This window comes from Hippopotamus amphibius, chromosome 5 (genome assembly GCF_030028045.1).
Source record: "Hippopotamus amphibius kiboko isolate mHipAmp2 chromosome 5, mHipAmp2.hap2, whole genome shotgun sequence".
In the NCBI taxonomy this organism is placed as follows: domain Eukaryota; kingdom Metazoa; phylum Chordata; class Mammalia; order Artiodactyla; family Hippopotamidae; genus Hippopotamus; species Hippopotamus amphibius.
Genome location: NC_080190.1, coordinates 60,887,952 through 60,914,023, shown reverse-complemented (window position 1 = coordinate 60,914,023; position 26,072 = coordinate 60,887,952). Strand labels below are relative to the sequence as shown.

Here is a 26,072-nt window from a genome sequence, read left to right as displayed (position 1 = left end):
CGTAATATTTTCTATAGAGAATAGATAATTCCATCTGATTGAAAATTGATTTTTATTTTTAATATTTAGAGATGTTTCTTTCAGTTTCACCACTCATTATTGGTAATTTTACCACTACATTTTTGATAAAAGTCTTAGAATTACTAAATTTTGGGAGAACTGTTACACATTTCTCTCATCAATGGGCTAAAAGATTTCAGGACCTTTCAAGTTAGTTGTGTTTGGGTACATGTGTGTACACACTCAACAACTTAATATTAAATATTCTCTTAATTGATAAGCTCAGTCACCATTTTTATGTTGGTCCCCATGTGTTTGTGTCGGCACGGTATGTGGCAGGAATATCACTGCAGGCCATTCCTACTGATGCTGCTGTAGTGGCAGACACAGCAATGAGTTCATACCACAGAAACAGACCCCACTCCATCCTAATTCAGTGCCGCTCCTTCGCTAGTCCCTCTTAGACAGGTCCGCAGAGCTCCCGCAGCCACTCCAACATCGCCCAACTCAAGCAGAAATTTGACAGAAGCTCTTGTAGAGCAAGACAATGCTCTTAACTGATTGTGGTTCAAATAACCTACTTTTGCAGGTTTTACAAAAATCTGTGACCATGTGGCTGTATTACCAGGGCCTTTCCCAGGGCCCTGGAAGGGACCTGTGTGAGCACGCAGCCCTCACGCAACAAGCTCTGTGAGCTCTGTGGGGCATTTATGTGTGAAGAGTTGCTCACATTAGACTGTGCCTACTTCCCTGGATGGTAGCACGCAAGCCTTCCTATCACTAGTCACCAAATGTTGAGGAATGACTAGAACTTCAAGCCAACTCCGTTGCCCAGTGTTTCCCTTAACTTGAAGATCGTGCCAGTTTTGAGTTCCACTCCTTCACATTCTCATCTTCGTGCACTAGGTGGAAAAAAGATGAAGGCTTAAGGAATTTGTCTCTAAGAGGGAAATTGGTTTGGCCTGGACTTTGCCGTCCATAGTAGAAAGGGCTTCCCCTGGATTCTCTAGGGCCATTGTCCACAGAAATACTTTGAATCACCTCAAATCAACATATTGGTGCCATTTTGGCAGCCCGCAGTCTTGCAGTCTCACAAAAGAAATACTGTGCTGGCCAGCAGGAGTGATCAGCTTGTCTGGCTGTCCCGCTACAACTAGGACCTGGCTTGAGGCTTCTGGACAACCTGATGGGTATGAGTCTTAGTGCTCCTGGGAGCATCCGATGGGTCCCGTGTGTGGGGCCGAGGATTGGAGAGAAACTTGAAGGGGAGAAACTAGGACTGGGGCTGAGGCTCATGCAGGTCCAAGTCAAGGCATGGGGTGTCCTAGCTGAATGACACTGTTGGGCCCTGGCTAGTCCTGGATACTGGATTATGACGGAAAAAATTTTGAGGAAGGCAGTCCAAAGCATAGGGGCCCCTGAGGTGCCTCTGCCTGGGTCAAAGGCCAGCACTGGTAGAGTACTGGCAAGATTCCTTCTTTTTTTTTTTCTTTTCCTTTTTTAATGTATTGGTAATGACTGTGAAGCATCCAAAGATAGAACTTGCTGAAAAAGGCAAGTTTTCCCGGAAATTGTTCACTGTCATTTTAATTGGTTTTATTTAAATGAGAGTGTGGTGATTGAACTTTAAGAAGTAGTAAGCGTGTTTTGTCTTGGGTGATGAAATACATTAATGTTTTGACTCCTGGCCACTTACCCGCTGTATTTCAAGCTTGCTTCCTTTGTGGGACCTCCTTGCTTGTCTTTTCCACATACTCCTTTCCCCATCATCCTCATTCCAGTGATCCTTTGTGGTCATTCCTGGATGTCATTGGTTGAGATTTGAAAGATTGGTAACTTTGATGTCCATTGTCCTGTCTTTGTGTAGGAAATGGGGATGATGTCGGCAAATGGAAACCCACAATGCATGGGGATACTTGGACCCTCTTTAGCTAGTGTTCGCCTTTTGCTTGTGTGCTTTCTCTTTTGTTGTCTTGGTCTTGCTCCCTCCCGGGGTCTGGTGCTTGTTCTTGCATATGATGTTGGCACAGCTTGTGTATGAACAGTGCTTGAAGGAACTTAGTTTGGAGAATATAAGTTTGAAGGAAGATATGTGAGCTTCAAGCATCTGAAGGGCCATCACGTGGAAGACAAGAATGACTTATTGTTTGTGACTGCCAAGTAGCTAAATTGAGTCCGTGGGTGGGAATTCGAGGATTCAATGCCTGGGGAAAGAAAAACTCTCTTCTTATGGTTGTTAGAGATAGGATGAGCTTCCTTGCAGTGACCCTTTGGCTAGTATGTCAGGGACTGGATTCAGACATTGGTTGGATTTGGAGTTCAGCTGACAAGCTGAAGTATGAGAAAATTGGGATAACATCCCATGGTTAGATAACATCTTTACAGGGTAAGGTCAGCCCTTTAATTTCATTTTATCTTCTCCTGGACATGGTACCCTGAGTCTTTGACTGTTGTGTGCTGCATCCACCATCATGTGTTTAGTCTGCTGTCATTCCCTGGCAAGGACCCCTTTCCCTCTACTGATATTGGCTAAGTCCTCTCATTGATAGGCTCCTGGTAGTATGCCTCTGTTCACAACCTGCTGAATCAGCTTGCCTACGGCTCAGCTCTCTGTATGTGGCTTGGGAACTGATGTGTGGACTAGTCCTTTCCAAGGCCTGTGATTCCCTGAATCTGTGACTCTTTCCTTATTTGGTTTGGGGTCTCAGTGTTTATCTTGATTGAACAGTGGGTCCCACTGAGGGGATGGATCATGGAATATTCTCACCACTGTGTCCCACCTTTTCTTTTTCATTCTCTCTTTCATAGAATATTAATTTCATGACACATTCTCAGGAAATGCTTTTTGACCTCCCTGGCTTCACTAAACCTGTCCTGTTTGTCTTCTCCTCTTAGCTTTGTTCTCCTTTTCACCCAATCCAATGTCTAATTGCCACCAGTGAGGCCACTGAGCAATGCTTAGCTCCACAAGAGGCTGTCAGATCATAAAGGATGCTAATCCCTGCTTGTGTCCATGCCATTCCCATGTTTTAATGATGAATTACTCCCTAAAGGAGAAAGAATATATTTCCAATGAGGACTTTGGAAGTAATTTCTTGCTTTCATTATTAGAAAAAATAAAGTTCTATGGATTTGAGTATTGTAAAATATTTTACCACATGGTGTCTATCCTTCATCATTTAAAATAAAAATAGAACTATATAGGAAAGAAAAGTACAATGAAACAATTAAGTTCATTGATTCTTTCTTAAGTGATCTTGACTTACCCTCACCTGCCCAGAGAAAAGCTGGGCAGTGTCCCCAACAGTAGGAGTGAAAACCTAGCCATGCCAGACGCCCACAGCTGGTTGATTTCGCCTCTCATCCACGTCATGTCCTGGGAGCAGACAGGACTCATCAGCTGCTAGGCTGTGCCTATCAGCTATGGTCTGTGCTCCTTGCTAAACCTTTTGTCTTTATGGACTGAGATCCTTAACCTTTGTCACATCACTGACTTGGAGTATCTGCTCGATCACCTGGCAGAAGTGACACCAGCTCTGGAGTACCTCAGCCTGCTGGGGAATGTGGCATGTCCCAACGAGTTGGTCAGCCTGGAAAAGGATGAGGAAGACTACAAGAGATACAGGTGAGTATCCAGGGGTTTGAGCATGGTGTGAGAAGGAAAAATGACATCTTTGGGGAGATGATATTATACTCTTGGGTGCATAGTAGATGTCTGGTAAGTATCAGTAGCCCCTTCATGCTATATTAAACTTTCCCCCTTGGGTATCCTATAGCCAGAGTCTCCCTTTGTTGAGGGTAACAAGAGCCAAGAAACATGAAAAGATGTTGGATGGCCTTGGCCTGGCATTGACAAACTTTTTTGTAAAGGGCTGGATATTAAATATTTTATGCTTGGAAGTTCATATATTCTCTGTTGCAACTTTTGAACTCTTCCATTACAGTGCATAAGTAGCAATGAATGGGCTTTGTAATGTTTGTAAATGAATGGGCAATGCCATGTTCCAATAAAGCTTTATTTACAAAAACATGCAGCAGATCCATGGGCTATATTTTGCTGGCCCCTGCTCTGTGTTGTAAGATCTTCCTATCTGCTTCAGAGTCACTCCTTGGAGAGAGAGTACTTCCCATGAAAGTTTAGGGAGCTTATATACAATCCGAAGACAAAGTTCCATAACACCCATGACTTTGAGCTTTGATGGGCTCCAAAGTAGAAATGCTTTTCTTTCTTGTCTCTACTTCTAAACCATCTGCTTCGAAATACCTGATCCAAACACACTTCTCTTTAGGGAGTCTTTTTGATCTTACACGTTTTACTAACTCGTTTTATTTCTCCTCTTCACTTAGAATTCTGTATTGTCTCATTCTTGATTATTGTTTTGTAAATGTTTTGAATGATCTTTTCATAAGTGTAGCTTTTCTCTCCATTATGATGTAAGCTCTCATTAACACCCCACCTGAATCGATGTGGGAAGGAGGGGTGGAGGAAGGAAGGAAATATTAGGCAGGTAGGACTACTAGAAAGTAAGTGTGGGAGGATTAGGGAGAGAGGATAATGGTTTGAGAGGAACTGGTTCTATTGGGACTCAGTGACCCATGAAGGAATGTAGTTGAGGGCATGCTTTTTGTATAAAGACAAAGCTCTAAGAAATAGTGAAGGCTATTGAATATTGCATATTTAAAAAACATATACACACACACTACACATATACATGTTGGTAAGGGTACAGCAGAGATTCAGTTGTACTTCTTTATCAGGAAAGATTTTGAAGGAATCTTAGACTACTTTTAAGCCACCTTAGAATAAAGCTTCTATCCTTACTTTAAAAAAACTGTAATAAATCATTTTTCCTCATGAAGACTTGTATTTGGTGTGTGAGAGTCGATCTGAGTATGATTTACATTAGGAGAACTATGGTTAATATCCAGCAAGTGAAGAGTTAAAATTTCTAAATCAATGTCTTAACTTAATCACTTAGAACTTAATTTTCTTCTTTAAGTTACTCTTATCAGCTTTGGCATGTTTAACAGCTTGATTTCAAGTATGAAGGGGTCGTTTAAAACATATTTTATCTTCTGGCAGCAACTTACTATAAAATATATCTTAGAAGGTTCAGGAGGTCCAAGAAAGTTCTCTCAGTTAACTTTTTTAGTAAACCAAGCATTGTTTGGGAAATTCTCATTTGTTTTCTGACTTTTTTCTTTAGATTTCTGGTTTTAATTCTTGAAATTACCCACTAAATTTTATATATGTACATACACGTGCATGTGTATACATGTCTGTGTGTGTATATATGTCTGTGTGTGTATATGTCTGTGCATGTGTATACATGTGTATGCGTGTGTATACATGTCTGTGTGTGTGTGTATATGTCTGTGTGCGTATGTATATGTGTGTGTGTGTATGTCTGTGTGCATGTGTATATATGTGTGCATGTGTATATGTCTGTGTGCAAGTGTATATGTCTGTGTGTGTGTATATGTCTGTGTGCATGTGTATATATGTCTGTGTGTGTGTGTATATGTCTGTGTGCATGTGTATATGTCTGTGTGTATATATGTCTGTGTGCATGTGTATATGTCTGTGTGTGTATATATGTCTGTGTGCATGTGTATATATGTCTGTGTGCGTGTGTGTATATGTCTGTGTGTGTCTACATGTGTGTGTGTGTGTATACATGTCTGTGTGCGTGTGTATATGTCTGTGTGCATGTGTATATATGTCTCTGTGTGTACATGTGTGTGCATGCAGTTCACACACATGTTCATTCATTTACTCTTTCATGGGGTTGTATGTGAATTGAACCGTAAGCACATTTTTTTTTTCAGAATGAGGGTAATTAGACTGATGAAAATCTCCCACTCCACCTTACTCTATTCAGTCTCAAAGAGAAGGTTTATAAGGTTGTAAAAGAAAAAGAAAAGCTAATACTATTTTTTTTGTTGTTATTGTAACTAGTTGCATTTGAAGAAATACCCAGACCCATGGTGTAAGGGGTCAGATCAAAAGATCTGATGTAGAGTCCAGCTTTGCCAGTGGAACCTTTGCAATGGAGAGGACAGTTTAGATCAGTGACCCTTAACCAAGGCTCTACTTGTGAATCATCCAAGGCATTTTGATTCATTTAGTGTCAAATGCAGCAAAATAGTCAGTAGGTGACTTTGATGCTCAATTAAGAACTGCTGAATTACAGAGTATTTGAAGTCCCTGCCGGCTCTGACATTTTGAGGTATTGTCCTCCCCAGCAGTTACAGTTCCTCTTTGACCATCTCATGCCATTTTATATATTCCATCTTGTATATTTCTCTGACTGCTTCATATATATCAACATCCAGAGACTGGCTTCCAGAAAGTCAGGATTATGTCTTCTTGCCCTTTGAAGCCTTATCAATACTGAAAGTAGTGCTGGCCATGGAATAGGAGCTTGGTAACTGTTTACAAGAGGCAGCTTGAAATTACCCTTCCATCTGAGGAGCTGACTGCTTGTAGAGAAATGCAGGGCCCTTTGGGCACCTCGGATACCCGCTGCCTATTTGGAATTAAGTCCACTTGGATGTCAACAAATGCGGTTAACAAGCAAGGAACTATCCTTCAGAATCCACCCAAGTGTTGGTTGTTGGGTCATGATTCTTTAGGGAAGGCTTGGTTCTAGAAGAGTGATCCTTCTGGGCTGGCCTGGGTGCCCTCCAAGCATACCTTCCCCCCTACAGGTCTGTTACCCCATAAGCCATGGAGGGCTGGGGCTGCAGAGGCTGTGTGTTAACACATATGTCAAGGTTGCCATGAGGAGTTGGGTTCTAGGGGCCACACACAGCCGAAATCACATCTGATCAGAACCACCTTAGAAAATCTGTAAGTCCCCCATGACACCGGCAAAATGCTCACCCTCTGAGAGAAATAGGAACTGAGAACAGTGGAGGGAACATTCAATGTGGGCCCATCCAGTTACACGTCAACTGCACGGCCTCTGATGCTTGAGTGGAGTGGTAGACCTATCCTCTAGAAATTCTAAATTCTGTATTCCTTTCACTTACTTTTTATTTCTGGTTTAGCAAGCACCATCACCCTTGCAGTTGGATGAGATGAATGGGTGGATGAGGCAGTTCTGTTCTTATGGACTGTAAACAGCCCTGCTTTGTTCATCCTGGAGTTTGTGCTTCATTTGCCCCTGAGAAATTTTAGAGTTTCACAATAAGACTTCTGAATCCTGAGTTCCTGTGGCATTTGGGGTTCTACAAAGCCATGTAGGCACCTTTTGTTTCCTTTTGGTAAAATATTTTCTTTAGCCCTTCATCCACAAAGCGTGAGGTCTGCCTTCCTTCTAGCTGTTACCCAGAGCCCAATAGTAGGGCCTCTATGTAAATTTATGGGACATTTTCAGTAGAAAATTGCTTAAAAAATGAATGATATTTCTACAGTTTACTGTTTTTCACTTTAAGTACGTTTTCTGACAATATGTCTTCTATTAATCATTTAAGCAGTAGTAGGAGCCTTAAAGGAGTGTATTCAGAAGCAAGAACCCATGGTTCATTTAGTGCTGACTAAAAAAATTTCTTATTGATTGGCATCCTCTGTGGTTATGTGATGTAATATTTATAATATGTCACCCAGCCATACATCAAAACAAGTATGTCTCTTGTTGCATTTCCATGAGAGATGTTGATTTCAGAGAGGTCCGCCCAGTTTTAGGTCACATTGTGGCCAACCACTGGACCAGAAATGGGAAGTGGCCAGATTTATGGAGCTGTTGGAAATGGCCCCACAGATGCTTCTACTGATGCGTTCCTCCCCTCCCCCCACATCACCCCTTTTCCTTCCTCACTTACCCCCGTGCACCCAGTTGGATTTTCTTGGCACACGTCCCCACAGTAAAATGGGCTCATTAAATCTCCGTGTGAACATGAACATGCTACCAGGTTGTTGAGCGGTGCCCTGGTCCTGCTGGGGCAGGAGCAAAACCGAGCCTGGGGTTTCTCTGTGCCATTCATCACAGCTCATGGCTGAAAAACGTCCATTGCCATGTTATTAGAGGCGCCGAAACCTGCCCCTGCTTTGCCATGTGTACACGCTGGGCTGCCATTTTGGACTGAATGTTGAATGGAGGTGCTGGACCTGAAGGCCCAGCAACCTTCAGGACTGGGGCAGGGAGAGAGCGGGGAAGCCGAGCTGAGCTGGGGGACCACTGTCGTACTAAGGATCCCCTTGATGCCTCCGGTGGACTTGAATACTGGCCAGACAGTGAATCCAGTGTGGGGAACTTGGATGCCCAGGACGGTCTATTTCTTGTCTTCCTTTTTCATTCTTGTCTTTCCTCTTACTACAGGAAAGGCGGTAGAGTGGAGGTCAAATGGCGCACAAGGGCTAGACCTCAGGCATCAAATAAGGGAGTTGGTCTCATGGCCTCTGAGCATTCCTTCCTTCACTAAATCTTTCTGTCACTAAATCTTTTATTCTCTCCTGCCACTGCAGTCTCTGGTTGGCCTCTCCTTCCTCTCTCCTCCTCAGTAGCCCCTTCTGTATTCCTTCCAGCTTGAAATTATTTAAAACATGATACCCTTTCTTTGTTCCCTCCCAGGGAGCAGCCTGCCCAGTGTCTGTCTCACTCAGCCAAGGGGAAGGAGGGAGGGACCCACCGTCGTCCCCCGGTCGTCCCAGGCTACCACCCGGTTTCCCAGCCGTAGAGGAGCTGTAAAACTTGTGGCTTACATAACCCAGCGAGCATTCTCCAGCTAATCTGCAATCTGGGCTTTGAAGATCACAAGAAAGCAAAGGTCACGACCCAGAGATCAAAGTGACAGAAGCCCACAGAGCAATTGCTGGTTACCCTCTATCGAGGGCCTTGGTCTGTCCTGTGGGTGCATTGTTTGCAGGGAGACTTCAAACGTGCTGCCGGTGAGCTCTGAGGGAAGTCGGCTGGCCTTGGCCGGTTGTCAGGCCTTCATCAATGCAGTAGGTGAGCTCACCTCGGCTCATTAGAGGGAGAGCACTGTCATCTCTCCACTCACAGTGTTTGTTCATTACTCCGTGGTCTTTATTGACTTTTCTTCTCGGTTCTCCTTTACCTGGAGGTGTGAGGGGGTGGTTACACGAGGAAATTAGAGTAATGAGAGACAAAGGAGGATGTGGGTGTATTTATTGTAAATTAACATGGAGGCACATAGGAATTAAGCAAGCTGAAGCTTCAAAGAGGCTGGGGCGGCAGGCAGCCCCTTCCCTTCGTGGCACAGATGGAGAAACTGAGGCTCAGGCAGGTGGCAGAGACTGAGCCAAGATCACACAGCAAACTAAGCCCAGAGGCCGGGCTCTTTCCTCTGCCCCATTAGTCCCCGTGGTTTTTTGTCGGGAAGACCTCCCTTTTGTAATTTTCTCCCCCCACCGCACTTGAAAGTTTTGGTCTCTTCCATAAGCTGCATTGAAGCCACTGCTAACTTTTTAAAATTCGTCAGACATGTAGCTGTTGATCAGTGCTTTTGATCAGCATGAGGTAAGCAGTGTTACCAAACAGGGTTGATGTCATGCAGTCAAGAGCAGTGAAGCTTGATGTTTTGTTGGCGTGTTTGCGCTTTTCTGTTAAAGGTTGTGAAAGGTTGAGAGCAGTTTGTGGATCACCTTTTGCTGCCCTCAGGGGCCCCAGGTGGGGCACCAGTCACCCCTACCACGTCTCCCCACTACCCATGCATGGGAGCAAGAAGGCAACAAGAAACAAGAGGAAGAAGCATGGATTGCTATAAAAGGAAGTGGGAAAAATCCCAGTTGACCCCACATCTAGTTCCCTCTGAATCTGAAAATTTGGTGTCTGTTGAATAGAGCTTCCTCAGAGGAAACATGGCAGCCAGCCCCAGGAGTGGAGACCAGGAGATCTGTCATGGCGTTTCTGTGGTTGTGCAAGGGGCCTGGGGAGTAGCCATATCCCCCGGGAAGCAGATGTGGGCAGGGGACAAGGGCATCCTCTCTTCCCTTTGAAGTCTAGGTGAAACATGCCAGAGCTTTTGGATTTTGGTAGAGAAAATTGATTTGGGAGCAAAAAAACAAACAAAAAAGCCTCTCTGCTGTTGCTTTTCTCCCCCTACCAGTCGTAGGTGTCTCCTTAGGGAAGTTCTTTCAGAAAACGAAGCATCCTTTATTTAAAGAGAGAGAACGCGAAAAGCTCTGTGTGCGGGTCTCATTTTTAGAGAATCTGTTTGCAGTCAGAGACAGATGGGTCTTTGAACACCTTGCCGGGGTCCCTGGTCTCCTCTTGATAACCTCACCTTCCATATCACAGCCAGGAAGGCCCCTGACTTCACTCCCTACCCCTCCTGGCCTGGGGCCTTCTCCCAGCCACCTTGGGAAGGTCAGGAAAATTGGCGTTGCCCTCTGGAGCTGGGGACGTGAGCCTTAGAACTTAGACGGATCTCTTTTCATTAAGCAGTGCCCTGGCTTAACAAGCAGTTTTATAAATCTGAAGCTGTCTCCGGGTGCCGCAGGATTTATAGATGGGGGTTTCTGCCATAAAGTGGTTTATGATGGCTGCCTTCTGTGTTATTAGTAGCTGTCTCTTCCTTCAACCATTGCTGTTTGATAATAGCTTTAAAACACCCAGAATTACTTACCTGCAAGCCCCATTCCCGATAGCCCCTGTTGACAGTCTGAATAAGTTTACTGCCCTTTTGTTGTACTTTACCTTCAAAACAAACTGATTGAACCATCAATAGCTCGTGGAAGCTGACAGAGGCATGTCATCTGGACTAGCCCTGGTGATTGCAGGTTATCTGGGGGAGTTAACCTTCCCGCATTGTTAACTGAAATGTTTTATGTACTATGCAACTTTAGGATACGGCTGTGATAACCCCAGTAACTAAGTAATACATCACAGTAAAGAGATTTTGGTGCAACAAATAACCCTGGATTAAATTTACAAGGGTTGAATTGATATTGTAAAAGCCTTCATTCTGTGGCTTCGGGAATCCTCTCTTGTATTTTTATGGCAAACTTGTATTATACTCAGAATTGAAGCTACAGCTTTTGACACCCTGACATGACCTAGAACAAAGGGAAATAGATCTCCCAAGATCAGAATGGGACAGGCAGGCAGAAAGCCCACTGGACTTATCCCTTGGCAATAATGTTTGGAGCCAGGTCCAAACCACCAAGGGGCAGGAAGGTCTGGTAGATGTGGCTGCCATCTGGGTGCTGGGTACCACAGACATTGGAGCAGGACGGACCATTAGCAGAACTGGGAAGGAGACTCTTGGCTGCCTTACCAACCTCATAATTCCAAAACTGTTATTCCTTATGGTGTTATTTTCACTTGGAGAGTGGTTCTCAGCAGGCCTAGCAGCATCTGCCTCACCTGGGAACTTCTTAGAATGTAAATTTGAGACTTCATTCCAGATGTAGTGAATCAGAAACTCTAGGGATGGGGCCCTGTGATGTGTGTTTCAGCAAGGCGTCAGGGGTGGGGGGTGCTGATGCTCCCTCAAGTTTGAGAACAGCTGTGCTAGAATATAAGCTCGTTGAGAGTAGGGACCTTGTCTGTTTTGTGCATCACCTTATTCTCAGCACCTAGTGCGTTTCCTGGCAGGTGGTAGCTTCTAAATATTTGTTGGGTGAGTGAATGTGTAAGTAAATGAAAGAAGACATCTCTTAAGGGACAAACTTTGGGCCCTGAGCTGAGTCTCAGACTGATCTATTTGGGACAAGCCTTCCTAGTATCCCTCAAACATCTTTAAGCATCGGCCACTCGGAAACCCCAGGCTGGCCAACAGGATGGGAGTCAAGTCACCCCTAGTTTCAGGGGTGACTGGCAGCCTATTTCATGGCGTTTCTTGGGTCGTGAAAGAAGAGTGCTCTGAAAACAGCAGCTCTTTATCATCTAAAATTTTTCAACTAGCTTAAAAGCCAGCACTTCTCTCTCTCTCTCCTTTGATTTCAGGGCTGTGATCCAAAGTGGGGCGAAATGACAGCATGCTGTCTGTTGTCACCGTGGTTCCTGCCAGCCCCGTGAAGACGTCTTTCATTCCATCATTAAACACTGGCTGATTTTCTAATACCGGTGTTTTCTTCACCTGAATATTCATCTTTTCCCACCCTACACTTAGTGGGTGTCTTTACTCCTTTGAGCGTCACTCCTGACATATTGTTTCCGTCTGTACATGTCTTTATTTGAAAGACTCTGTTGTCATCAAGACTCTGCTGCTACAAGCGGAAGATGGAAGTTTTCTCTGACACTGATGGAGGCCAGTGGGAGTTCTCCTGGAGGATAGAAAGGTCATTTGGGCCTTTGTAGAACTGTTCTAATTTAGGGGAAGCACAGGCGGCATTCTGAGAGGGAAAAGAGAGGCTTGGCGAGAAGCAAGAAAGAAGGTAATGTGTAGTTTGAAGCCAGGGAGGAAGCAGGAAGTAGACTGTCAAATTTCCAGGACCTCAGATGTTGGTGTGGAGGTTTCTGGGGAGGAAAAGGAGCCCACAAAAGAATTAGAGGATTCTGACTTTAAAATAAAAAAGTAATATGAAGGCTGTGAAGAGCTGTTGTCTCTGGCATTTGAGTAATCAGCTGAGTCTTTCACCTGGACAAGCCTATGCGAGACCATGGGGTGATGTGAGACCACCTGATGAATGGGGGAGCTGGCCTTGGGGACCCAAGGCTCCACTGAGGAGGGAGGCCTGCTCATACCCCAAGTAACATTTGCACTGAGGAAAAGCTCAGTGCGTGGAGACTGCTTTAAGGGTTTGGTGCTTTGAAGCCTTCTTGAGTTTTCCTGTTCCTCTTTCTTTGTGCTCTCAAAGCTGCTTTGCACATCACCTCAGACATAGTACTTAGCTATGCAGATGTGTGAGTCCTTCTTCCCCATCACCCTGAGGACCCCTTTAAGAGCAGGAACCATGTTGTAAGCACCTCTGTACACCTAGGGCCAGGCACGTGGTAGGTGCTTAAGAAATATTTGTGCCACTGAAATGAACTGGTATTTGATGGAGTCCATTCTAATGCTACTTTCCAAAATGGTGTGAAGGCGAGAAAAAAAAAAGCTCTCTGCCTTTGAGAAGCATATAGTTTAAGTGAGGACATTAATTGAACACCAATAAAACAAAAAACAATAAAATGTTAGACTGTAGCATGCTAAAAATGCCTCCTGGGGGTGCTGAGAAGGGAGAAAGCAATGTAGGCTGAGGGTGCAGGAGAAAACTTCCTGAGGGCTGGGATTTGGAAGATGAGTGGATGCTGAGAGGCTGGGTACAAGGAGAAAAAGTCAGAATCCCATGGAGATGATGTGTTACTCTTGACATCGGATACTCACCTCTTCTTCCTAATAAGCAGGACAGGGTCTAAACACTTGCTCCTTTGATTGATGGAGTGTGGGGGCTTGATGGAGAGCATGTGGGTTAGTGACTGTCCCTGGAGAAGGAGGCATATAGGCAGGTGTTTATACCTTTTATGTATTTATGTGTATGTTTATGTACATGTCTCCTGGGCAGGTGAGTCTCCTTGTCAACTCCACAGGATAGTTCCCCTCGAGGATAGTTCATCACACAAGTAGTCAGTCATTGGGTTATCCTTGGAGACGATAATGGATCTCAAAGACACATTCCAGGGGAGTGGAGGCCATGTACCATTTTTTTTGCTTATTAATGTCCCCTAACAACCAGTTCCCCTCGCTTCTCCTTGATGGAGATAATCTTCACAGTGCCAGTGGAGAAGCAACTCAACGATCATGGGGAAAAAAGTCCTCAAGACTCCTGTTGGATTCCTCAAGGAAGCGCTTCTCAGCTATATGTGTTCCTTACTTCTGTCCCAAAGTTGTCTGGGTTATTATTATTGTCTGGATGGAAATTAAAGTCTCTTGTCTCACCTTCAAAATGAAGATGTGTTGTTATCTCAGAGATGAGAATGATATAGATGACACCTAGGAATGGCAATGACATAAATGGTATAATCAGGTTGTAGGTTATTTTCACTGAGATCTTGTGTAGCAAAGATGTTGGGTCCATTTTTCAGAATGGAAGAAGGTACACACATTGATAGGATCTTATTGGCTGATCGAGGTGGGGTGTGTGTGCGTGTGTCTGTGTCTGAATATCTACCTTTGAGTCAAGAGCAACCAGAAGTGTATATTTTGAATGATTAGTTGTGTATCTGTGTAAAATAGAACCATTTGGATTTCCCGAAAGAGTGGCTGTTCATTTTTTTGTGTGAAAGAAGAGAGGAGAAGCAGCAGCCAAGATCTAAACCTCTGAAGACCGAATGGTGTCGTTTCCTGCACATCAAATTGCGTGAAGCTTTGAGGCCGTCACCCCAGTCTTCCTGAGTTATCTCTGGCTGTTGTCTTCCAGATGCTTTGTTCTGCACAAACTGCCCAATTTGAAGTTTCTGGATGCTTGGAAAGTAACCAAACAAGAACGAGAGGAGGCTTTGGTCAGAGGCGCGTTCATGAAGGTGGTGAAGCCCAAGGTAAGCTCTCTACTCACTGCTCTTTGCAAGGATTTATGCCTCACCTGTTGGGTACTCTTTGAACACAGAGGAAGTCCTCTTATGTGTTCAAAATGTAGGAGGGATCTCATACCAAGATTTTATCTATGGATACACCGTTGGCCAAACAAGAAGTAGGACTGTGTATAAACTGGGTCTACCTGTGACCCAGCCTAGGGGACTTCATTGGTAAGGTGATTTCAGGCAGATGGCTCTTGTACCAATAAAGCAGCAGCATACACAGCCCAATGGTGATGTCCCCGGGGAGGATTTCGGACCTCCCTGAAGATGTTTTATTTACAAGGTGGGGCCTCTACAGGTCTGGAGCTGAGAAATGAGAAAAAGGAAAGCATTGGGCATTTACTATTTCTCAGGGGAGGTAGGATTCCTCTAGTGCCTGAGAGGGGCCCCTTCTTTCTTGGGACCAAAGGGTCGCGAGAGGAGAGTGATTTTCTCTTGTCCACAGGTGAGGGCTCAACAGCTCTTGGAACTGTTGTTGGCAGGGAAGGTGATTTTCCTGACAATGTGATCTGGGACTGGTGTGTATTTCCTTCGTGTAGCTCATGGGAACACTGTTTACTGACCTTTGCTTCACCAGCTGAGTCGGCTTCGAGGCCTTGGGATTGAATGTGGTGTCATCTTAATAACAGCATTGATGAAGCAGGAGAGATTTGGCTCGGGGTCTTGGATTCAGACACAAGGAGATTATTAAAGACATGGGCTTGGGAGGAGCTGGGGTCCTTCAGTGAAGCCTGAAGCTGGGGAATGGACTTGATGACCCCTTTGGAGGTCTATCACTGCTCTGGAGCTCTGTGGAGCTATGATCACTTCCTGTGGGATCCTAGCTCATGTGTTGAAAACACTGGCCCAGAAATCCTTGAGGTCTTGTTTGTCCTCACTGATTGACTTCGAGCACTTTGCACATGCATTGGAAATGATTAAGAGGGAAAGAGGAAAAAACAAACAGAACCAAAACAGAAAAATGAAACCTCTTCCATCAAGTTGCTCAGCTGGCAGCAGACCTCAGGCCACTTTCTTTCCCTGAATCCATGAGGTGCAACTTATTTCCCATTATGCTGAATAAAATTGCTAACAGTTGTGGAAATATACAATATGGAGAGTATAATACTGGCAGATAAATGTATTATTACCTGTTTCAGCATGTGGGAAATTGAGTGATTCGTTTCGTAGCTATTAAAGTATTAACAGTTTTCCTTATGGAGGCACCGACTTGATGTATTGCTCTTGACTGCCTTTAGTTATTCCAGCTTTTGTGATTTTGTCCAAATGAAATAATTTATTTCTTGGCCTCCTTTTTTTTTTTTTTCTTTCGGTTAAAAGATTCCAGAGACAGCCAGTATCACCAAATCAAAGTACAACAAATGGACTGTTTATAATATCTTGGGTTCCTGCCCATCCTGCATTTCTCACCGTCATGTATACATGCATTTTATAGAATAGATGCTATTTCTCCTGCTCTCATTGTCTTTGACAAGAAAGCTCTGGAAATCTGGAGGGGTCGTAAAGAGAATCGCCATCCTGTTGGGGTGGGGTATGTGTGGTGCCCACTACTGTTCTAAGGTTCTTTGTGTCCAGATGTGTGAGTGCTCACATAACCTTCTAATGTGGAAGGAAGGGAGCACTGGCTTACTATATCTCTTACAGCACTGGCTGCCCAAGGCACCAGCTCCTAATTGCCGGAGCCAGCGCTTTACCTGTGTGTCTGACCGCAGAGCCCACATTCTTCCACTCTGATCTCTTACCCCTGGAGCGCTGAGCTCACTCTTCTCCCTGTGCATCTCTCCGTCCAAACAGAACCTCCAAGGAAGGCCTAAGTGAAGAGAACAGGCAGCAGCAGGACTGTTCTGTTGGAGTAGAGGTGGGGGGAACTGAGGTCCTCCCCTGCCCCTGCAAGTGGGGAATGGCTCCTTCACACCCAACAGTAGCTGGTTCTCTGCGTCATTAGTACCATCAGCAGAAATGCTCTTCAAAGCTCCAAATCAGTTTCTGATCAGTTACAGAATTAACTCGTGTTTGTGCGATTGACTCTACCATCTTTACTAACTGTATTAAGCTTTGAAATATCCATTAATTATTTGGGGAGAGACAAAAATACTCTGACAAAGCATGAGGACCTTTGGTGGTTATCCTTTTGTAGCATCCCATGATTTCCGAAGTGGAGAGGGCTTCAGAACTCACCTGGTCTGTGCTCTCATCTTATGGGCAAAGGCACTGGGAGAGGGCATAGTTCCCTAAGGCCCCACAGCCACTCGGAGGCAGAACTGGGACCAGAACCCAGCCATCTGGGCTCCCAGCTAAGTGTTCTATTTACACCGCGAGTGATCCTTTAAGGGCACTAGAGGATTCCTCTGTGTTCCTGGTTTCATATCAAACTGTATGCCTCTTATGAATGGCAGGAAATTCCCTTTTGTCTGTTGTCTGCTGGGAGATGCGCTGGTACTTTTCTTGCAGATAGAAAGAGGCCAAATGAGCTCCTTGCTGAATTAATAAATTGGTGTTAAAAAGGCTGGTTCTCGCCTGCTCACAGTATGTACAGACATATGTTTGTTCCTTGCAGGTGTGTATATATGCTTTCCATCTCTGTGTATATATACATATGTATGTTCTGGGAGGTATGTGTACACCCGGAGTCGACTCCTAAGTGGAGAGCAATTTCCTCTCCGTGAATTGCCGACTCTGTGCTGAGCACACTTGGTGAAGACCTATTTTTCATCACGGACTCGGAATCTCAAGTTGGCTTCTGTCCTTTCCGAGGCAGTGGCGGCCTGTTTTGCTTATTCGGCAGAATGCTCTGATGGATGATCAAGGGGGCCGTGATTTGGGGAGCTGTTTTCATTTTATTCCTGACATAAAGTGTTTGGGAGAATGGAAAGTGCCTCTCCAATCACAGCCCTTGCCTTGGAGGCAGGGAACGGGCAGTCTGGGTGTTCTCGGCTGACGCAGATGCAGAAGCATCCCGCAGCTCATAAACCCCCTAAGTCACAAAGGTTTGATTTGGTACCTGGCAGGCCCGGCGCTTGATGTGCGAGCTGGCTCTTGCTGCCTCTCACGATGACACATTTCTCCTTCATGGCTGCCTTTTGGCTTTTGTTGTTTGAAAGCTGCCTTCTGTCTGAGCTCTGATTGTTCTACAGAAAGATGCTGTCATTCATTAGGAAGTGATAGCTGATGTTCCAAAGGCTCTTCTAGACCCTGTGTGTGTGTGTTTAGTGAATGGACCTACACCAGCTGGGCTTTGCTCATTTCCCGAAATTTGAAAGAAAATATATATCTCTGTCGAATATTCGCCATCAGATCATGCCGTTGTGAATGCAGAGAGCACCAAGCTGGAGGCAGAGGAGGTGGTAGCCCCCAAAGAATGGCTTCTGTAATGACCAGACTGTGACCCTCCTTGCTGCTCCAGGAAACGTAGATCAAAGCGGTGCAGAAGCCTGTCCAGGAGGGCGTGCGTGGTGGGCATGCCAGCCTTGCACATCAGAGAGACAGTGCATGAATCCGACAGTCAGAATTGCTTAATTATGTCCTGGCTTTGTAATTATTCATCCCTGTTCTGGCAAAGAGCACAGTTGTCATTTCTTTGACATAATTATTTAAAGCTGAGCCCTCTTGTTTACAAGTACATATAGGAAGTTGGCTACCAACAGTTTAATCTTTGGAATCTTATAGAAGTGGTGGGAGGAGCAGTTACAGGGCAGCTGGACTGAGAACCTCAGCCTCTATTAGAAAGTGTTTAGGCATGTGTGTTTTTGCTTGTAATCATGGCCATTCTCTTATAGGTAAGATAGGGTCATAGGTTTGTGTCAATGTGTCCTTGAAAATATGGCATCCGTGTCTTTATGTGGGCACGCCTGGGTTTCCCATCATGAGTAGCTTGTGTATTTGTATAATTTTGCATTGTTATGCATATTTGTGTGTGTGTGTGTCTTTGGGTATTTTTCTTGGGGGGACGCACTGTGGAATGTGTGTGTGAGAGAGAGAGAGAGGAAAAGGGGAAGGGAGGAAAGAGGGGAGAGGTAGATGTGATGTGTTAAAGGAATAAACTTGTACCTTTGGAAATCTTTTTTATTCTTGTCCTTAAACTGAAAGTTGAAAGCTATTTGGGTCCAAGGACCACCTGCTTCCCTGACTATACTACACAGTCCTGTTCTTGACACTTGGAATTGGGCCCAAACTTTCCTGGGTACCTTTAGTTTTTTCCATCTGTGTCTGTGTTTTTGGATTTCCATGAAAAAGGCAAACTAGGATAAAGACAGGGAGTGGAAACATCTGGAAGCCCGCTCTTTGTCGGAATGAGGCAGCTGCTCACCCACTGGGTGTCAGCTCCATGAGAACAGAAACTTGGTCTTGTTCGCTCCTGTATCTCCAGGTCCTGGTCTATCACAGAGGCTCAGCCAATACTCGTCAAAACAATAAACTGTGAACAGAGCATGTTGGAAGATCCATCACAAAAGGTGGTCCATTTGTTTTCTTGCCTCAATATGGTCCACTGCAAAAGCAGGGAAGGGACTTTAGCCTTAAGAAAATGTAATAACTTGGATTTGTGTGTTGACAGCAAAGAGGGATTCTGGGTTGCATATTTGTTTTTCCAAAGGATTTACCCTGGGATTAGTTATGATGGCAAAACTTACAGCCACCGTGATCCCCAGGGCCATGGTGTCTCTGTGGGACAGCTTTGCTGGGGTGGGGGCAGGAGTGCGATCCCAGCTCTCTGTCACTGCTAATGTGCTCTCTGAGTTCTTCTCTCAGAACTCATCTGCTCACATTAGGGATTTTAGGGGAAAAAGCAGCTTTTCTCAGAAAACGTGTTGGGATAGTCCATAAGCCTGTGGGTTGTTAAAATGAGATTTTCCCTGCCTTAGCTGCTCTTGTACTTTTTGTCTCTGCCATAAAGGAGCACTGCCTCATGGCTTGTTTGGTTTACTTATTGTTTTTTATGCCTAGCCTAGTTCTTCACTAAGCGCGACCTTGTTCTAAAGCACAGTGTGTATATCTTTCATATATTCTCTTACCCCATGTAGCCAATTGCAAACATGTGAAAGGTTATCTGAAACTACCTCTAGATAGATTGCAATTACTAACATTTATTCTATACTCAATATTTTTAAAAATAAGCATTTTACATAAAGCCAGGGTAGGCCTGTAAATAAATACTGTAAACCACATGAACACAGTTAAGTAGGCATTAAGCCAGTATACGTTGAAAGTTCTCTACTGTGCCAAACAGTCAGAAGAAAACTAAAAATGTCGATTGATTTTCTAGATATTTCTAACCACCTGAATATGTTAGTGTCTTATGGTTCTTTTCTGTTTTCACACAGATGTTTCTCGTCTAGAGGCATATTTAGATTCTATTTCCAGTTACTTTATGGGAAATTTTGAGGGGAGGAAAAATTTTTAATTAATTTCTTTTTTGGAAGATGCATAGGCGCTGTGTTAAAAACAACTTCAGACGCCAAAAATTTGCAGTTTGTTTGTTTTTCGTTCTTCTTTCTGATTTCACAGTTTGCCACATTCATCACTTAAAGGTACTGTATTTCTTCATCTTTAGCAGCATGGCATCCTGTGTCTCAGATAAATGCTTTCAGAGTATTGCGTTTTGGAGACAATGTTGGTAGCTTTTTATGGCTTTGCTTTTGGATAGCAGCCCTCTGAAATCAGAGGTAGACTGTTGCAGGGAAGTTGTGTCTCCAGCACCCTAGCAAAACTTGTGCATGGAAAATTGAAACCACAATAGAAGGAAAGTGAAATAGAACTGTAGGTGATGGTAGCAGCCTCTGAGAGCCACGTCCAGAAGTCCCTGGGGCCTGGCCAGTTTCTGCGCACATAGTAGGCAGAACAGCAGTGTCTCTGTTGTAGTCATTGGCTTTCACTGCCCCCCGATGGCCCAGCTCCACATTTTTCCTCTTTGTGGCCTCCAGCATGCTGGCTTTTGTCCAAAGATGTTTGGACAGACACATGCCTAGAGGATCATAGAAGTAAGCAGCACTTTTTGGGGAATGAGATAGGTGTCTCCAGCATACTCTGTACAGCCTCTGGAACCTACCCATTGGGAGAAGTGTGGTAGATTCATTATTTGTCTAAAATTGTTCCTCTCCCTCTGCCCTTGCTGTGGCTTCCCCTCTAAGAGCGGGGTATACCTCTCGATCCCTTTACCTTTGGACTTGGCCATGGGGCCTTTTGGCCAATGGGATGTGAGTGGAAGTGATAGCACGCCAACTCTAGGCCAAGGCCTCATGAGGCACCACGTGTTTCCACTCACCCCTCTTGCACACCTGCCATTTGCTGTGGAAACCACGTGAGACACACGTTGAGCAGACACACGTTGAGGTTAAAGCCTGAAGTAGAACCACCCCAGCCACCCTCAGACCTCTGCACACGAAAGATATGCTTGTCATAAGCCACTGGGACTTTGAGGAGCAGTGTTACTGCAGAAACCTGAGTAATAGAAGGACTGTCCATGCTCACATTCTGTCCTCTGACACTTCCCTGACCACTTGAACCAGGGCTCTTAACTGAGACACAACTTGGGGTATAGTGAAGTTCACAGCAGTTTTGGGTGTCACAGCATCAACTTTGGTAGGCTTTCTGGTTGCTTCACTAATTAGGATCGAAGGCCAGCCTCAGGGTCAGCTGGCTGCCTAGCGGTGCATTAGTAGTGGCGATGACACTTTCCTAATATGTGAGTCAAAGCAACATCTAGCACATATTAAGTGTCCACTGTGTATTAGATATTGTACTAGCAACTTAATATTATCCCTAAATTTCTCTTTGAACTTTAATCTGCAAGTGATGATCAGAGAACTTACATACATCCCTTAAAATTACAGAGCGATGTGGAATCAAGTTCTTCCTCAGGTCTCCTTAGGCCCCTAAGCTCATGCCCTTTTTCCTGTATACCTTAAATTTCATCATCCAGACATGGAGAGATGATGAGAGGCAGGGTAGAAGAGCAGGAAGACCAGGACATGGAAGCAAGCTGGAGGTAACTTTGTAATTTTCAGTTGTGACCTCACGACCGTTCCCTCCAGCCCATTTTGGTGAAATGTGTGGGCTAGGCAGAGAATTGCAGGAGCCAGGAGGTGGAGGGTTCTGTTGATTAGGCCAAGTTTTCAACTTAATTTGAGGCTGAGGAGGAACCTTAACAGGGTTCAAAGTGGGAGGAAAATATGCACAGGTCTGTTTGGATCCCTGGGTATTGAGGGGAGGGGACACTAGTGCTCCGTGCACAGCAGGTGTTTGGAAAGATGTACAGAGGCAGCTGCCGGCCCACGGTCACCCAGGATGCGGAGCACCCAGGCCAGTGTTGGTGCTCAGGTGGCCACACAGGTCAAAGAGCTGGAGCCCAGAGCCCTCCCCTGACCACAGGGAGGGGTCTGGGTGGTAGTAAGCAGCTCAGCTCCTGGAATGAGAAAGCCGATGGCTGTCAGAGGCCCAGCAGTAACTCACCTGGCAATGGGTCTCTAGCATTCTAAAAGTTCCTTGACATGTTCTTTCCTGAAAGACCCTGTCCCCCATGGTATCAGCTGCCTTAGTTTTAAGGAATGAATTTAAGCCTTCTTAACTGAGCCGTGAGAAGCCCTCATTTGTGTGATCTCTGGTAATGATTGAGATGGAGCCTTAATAGCCGATTATGTCTGTAATCTGTACATTTCCAGCCTGACATTTTCTTGATCCACTTTAGAAGATGGTTTTTGGTATTTTCCTTTTGCAATTTAGTTTTTTTTTTTTTAATTATTTTTAAAAATTAAGCTTGGCGGGAAAGAGAAGAGGAGAAGAGGAAAATAAAGATGCTTCCTTAAGAAAGTGTGTTCTCAAAGAATAAAGTCGGGGTGCTGATTTCAAGTTACCCTTGTTTAAAGCTCACATCACCCTGTGTTCTATGTGCAGCTCAGGGCTTGGCAGGGAGCCGTCCTCCTGCGGCAGGTGCATCGGTCATCTGGGGCAACACCTACCCTTAACATGCTTTACTCCCCTTGATCTCCCCCCGCCCTGCCCCCAACACACACACACCCTCTCACACATCCTTTGCTTTGAGCCTTTGAGCCTGATGATTCCAGGCCGGTGATGAGAAGGAGCGGGTTGGAAGTACCCACTTGTCTAGAAGAGGAGAAAGGCCAGTGACTGGGGTCTGAGTGAGGGGAGGATCATGATGGCCTCAAGTTCCCACCCTCAGCCAGTTCCCGGGGACTTGCTCTCTACCCTTCTGACCTCTGTGGCTTCATGAATCTGTGCCTTGCTTAGAAAGTCCCTTCTGGACCCATGGCAACATCAGATGGTAGGGACTAAACCCTCAGGCGTACAGGCATCTTTGAAGGCAAGGAGGCCCGCAGGACTCACTAGGGAAAAGTCATGAACGTCGCTCTGAAGCTAACTTTGATTACGTGTTAATACTACTTACAATTCCATGGCTAAGAGAAGAGGAGAAGATGAAGATGCGTAGTCTCAATTTCTGCTCTTGAGTTCTGATTATTTCCAAACTGCCTGCAACTAATAGCAGGTGTACTCATTTGCTAGGGCTGCCATAACAAAATACTGGGTGGCTTTAAGCAGTAGGAATTCCTTTTCTCACAGTCCCGGAGGCTCCAGTTCCAAGATTCAGGTGTTAATGGGATTGGTTTCTTCTGAGGCCTCTCTCCTTGGCTTGCAGGTGGCTGCCTTCTTGCTGTGTATCCACGTGGTCACCTTGATGTGCGCATGCATCACTGCTATCTGTTTGTGTGTCCAGACGTCCTCCTCTTGCAAGGACAGGACATATTGGATCAGGGCCCACACACTGGCCTCATTTTAGCTCTTTAAAGGCCCTGTCTGCCAACATTCTGAGGTACTGGGGGGTTAGACTTCAACACAGAAATTTGGGGGGAGGGGACACAATTCAGCCCCTAATAGCAGACAAGAAGCGTGAACTTCAGGAAGAATATATATGAGAAAACTCATGTAAGCTTAGTGATGAAAGGCACGTCTCTGATACTTAACATTTACTTGTTCTTTTCATTGTCCCCAAAAGCCTATGAAGCAAAATCAGTGGATAGAATAAAGTAGCAGGATAACCTTAGGTTATCTACCTTGATCAGAGGTAAAAGTCTTCACAGAGTTTGATTGAAATAGAAATTTGATCTGTTTGCCTGAGAGTGGCTGATATATACTTCTCAGGGTCTCATCCAGGTGAGTGCCAAGCAGGTATGCACAGGTAATTGCCAGGATTAGTGGGGCGTTTCAGTAACGGCACCTCCCCCCACACAGCAGTCTGAGTGAGGAGCCTGATGCTCAGAGCAGAGCTTCATCTCATTAAAAAAAAATTACCCCGAGGGGTGCCCTTTGCCCCAGATGGTTCCTCGAGGAGTAAAAAGAAGCAGTTTCTTGTTATGAGGGAGAAGAGTCCTGACACATGTCCACTGGTCCCTGCCTGTTTCTCCAGAGTTTATTTCCCCCTGTTGAGACCTCCAGGAACATTCAGTTCCCAGGTAGCTGTTGGATCCTGCTTGTGAGGTGGTTCCAAGCCTCTAGGAAGTGTGGTTTTGCCTCTTCGTTGTTTTGTCTACCTGTGGTCTCCGGGGCTGACTTCTGGGGCCCGGGGTCCACACTCCGACTCTAGAGGCGTCATCACTGCCCCCCTGACCAGGCAAAGTGATGTTTCACAGGCATGAAGGGGCAGGTCTGCCCTTGGGGTCCTTGAAGGCTGATGGTGCAATTAGCTCTTTTATTTGCGTCGCTGCTCCTTACAGTAGAGTGTCTTAGATTAACAGCCAGGGCACCATCCATAATGCACAGATGCTCTGTAATTGGGGCTTCCTTTGATGTTAATTTAGCGAAGTTCAGTGCTATTGTCAGTGATAGCAATTATGCTCAGCCTTTTCACCAAGGACATTTTAGGATAATTTTATTTTTCATGTGCATTTTAAAATATGGCAGTAAATTTTGAGCTATATTACCTGAATTAGAACTCATTATTTCTTTTCAGCAGCCAACCAGTGCTCTCTGTCTAGTCTCCAAAGCTTATCTTTATTTTTCTTTTTCGGAGTGGGGAATTTTAAAGTGGGGCTTCTACCTCATATGAAGCTTTTAAGTCATGGGTGGAATTCAGAAGTGAGCCTTTTGGTTTTTTTGTTGGCATTTTGAATTGTCACAGAGGCTATCTGGCTTAGTGACCGCTCCCATGTCTTCTTTGGCCCATTTTTATTCATTCTTTCCCATCACCCAACCTTTATTTCAGTTCCTGACGTGATTTAAGAAGTTGCCTCCAGCTGTTCTTTTGGGAAGGTTTAAAATTCGAATTTATTGTGGCTGTTGTGTTCCATGGCAAACCCATGATTCTTACTCTGTTCATGGGCTGTTGCCAGAGTTGCATCTTCCATGTGGGGGCCAGTCTCTCACGCCAAGTTTCAGGATTATATTTAGGTTTGAATTAAAGGCCGTACTTCTACCTCCTGCCATCTGTTTCTCCATTGTTAATATGGGGAATGTCCCACCTCCTTTCGTGTTTGTTGTGAGGATTAAGTGAGATAATGTGTGTAAGAAGCTCTCCCCTTCTCTCGGGTATGTAGCTCGTGTTCTTAGGTGTGGCATGTCGAAACAGCTCTGTTTTGGGGGCACCGCTGTGTCTTGCACCTGTGTTAGTAAACATGAGGAAGATAATTCCGGCTTGAGTTGGAGGATGTCTTAGTCGTCTCGGGGCTGCCATAATAGAACACCATAAGCTGGGTGGGTTCAGCAATAGAAGTTTGTTTTCTCACAGTTCTGGAGGCTGGAAGGTCCACATCAGCGTGCCACATGCTTAGGTTCCAGTGAGGGCCCTCTTTCCAGCTTGCAGACGGCCATCTCTCACTGCTGGGTCCTCACATGGTGGGGCGGGGGCCGGCGTGGGGTGGGGAGACAGACAGACAGACAGAGCAACAGACAGACAGAGGGAGAGGAGAGGGAGTGCACTGTTGATTGACCAATTGATAGATCTTCCTCTTTTTATAAGGCTGCAGTCTTGTTGAGTCAGGGCCCCACTCTTAGGTCCTCATTTAACCTTAATCACCTCCCAAAGACCCTATCTCCAGAAACAGTCACACTGGGGGTTAGGACTTCAACTTATGAATTTGGGAGAGCAGAATTCAGTTCATAGAAGGGGATATTGCCCCTATATTCCTGGTGACTTAACTGGGCTTTTTGGGATTTATATTTCTAAGGTTTTACTAAGCGTTACTTTCTGATGAGCGTAAAACACCTAATAGAAGGGATAATGGGAGGAGAAAGAGGGTCTCCTGTTCATCCTGGGGAGGCTGACCCTGATGTTTGGGGGTCTTCCCAGGCTCTTCACAGGCCTCTAATGCTTGTGGTGATGGTGAAGTGAGGGAGCCAGGGGACAAAGGAGGCACAGGAAAAGTCAGTATATATTAAAGACATAGGAAATCCCACAGTCACTGATGCAAACAGGAGACAGTGGTGCAGCGTCCCGAAGTGGACAGCAGTGGGGCAGAGAAGTCCCCCCCATAGGGCCCAAATCGAGAAAGGGATGCCTGGTGCAAAAATAAGCCCTTAAGCCCTTTTGTTTGGGTGACCTTGGACTCAACTCTCTTAATCCTCCTCCAACTCCCTTGGTGAATCTGGAAATCAAGGCCA

General features: G+C 45.1%; 1 protein-coding gene across 1 annotated transcript in view; it reads left to right on the top strand.

The window, feature by feature from the left end:
• LRMDA (leucine rich melanocyte differentiation associated) overlaps window positions 1-26,072 on the top strand; it is a 1,013,857-nt gene that overhangs the window by 578,381 nt on the left and 409,404 nt on the right. Inside the window, exons 4-5 of the mRNA XM_057734349.1 lie at window positions 3,486-3,625; window positions 14,312-14,429. Of these exons, the coding sequence (XP_057590332.1) occupies window positions 3,486-3,625; window positions 14,312-14,429 (258 nt within the window). The remainder of the gene's footprint in view (window positions 1-3,485; window positions 3,626-14,311; window positions 14,430-26,072) is intronic.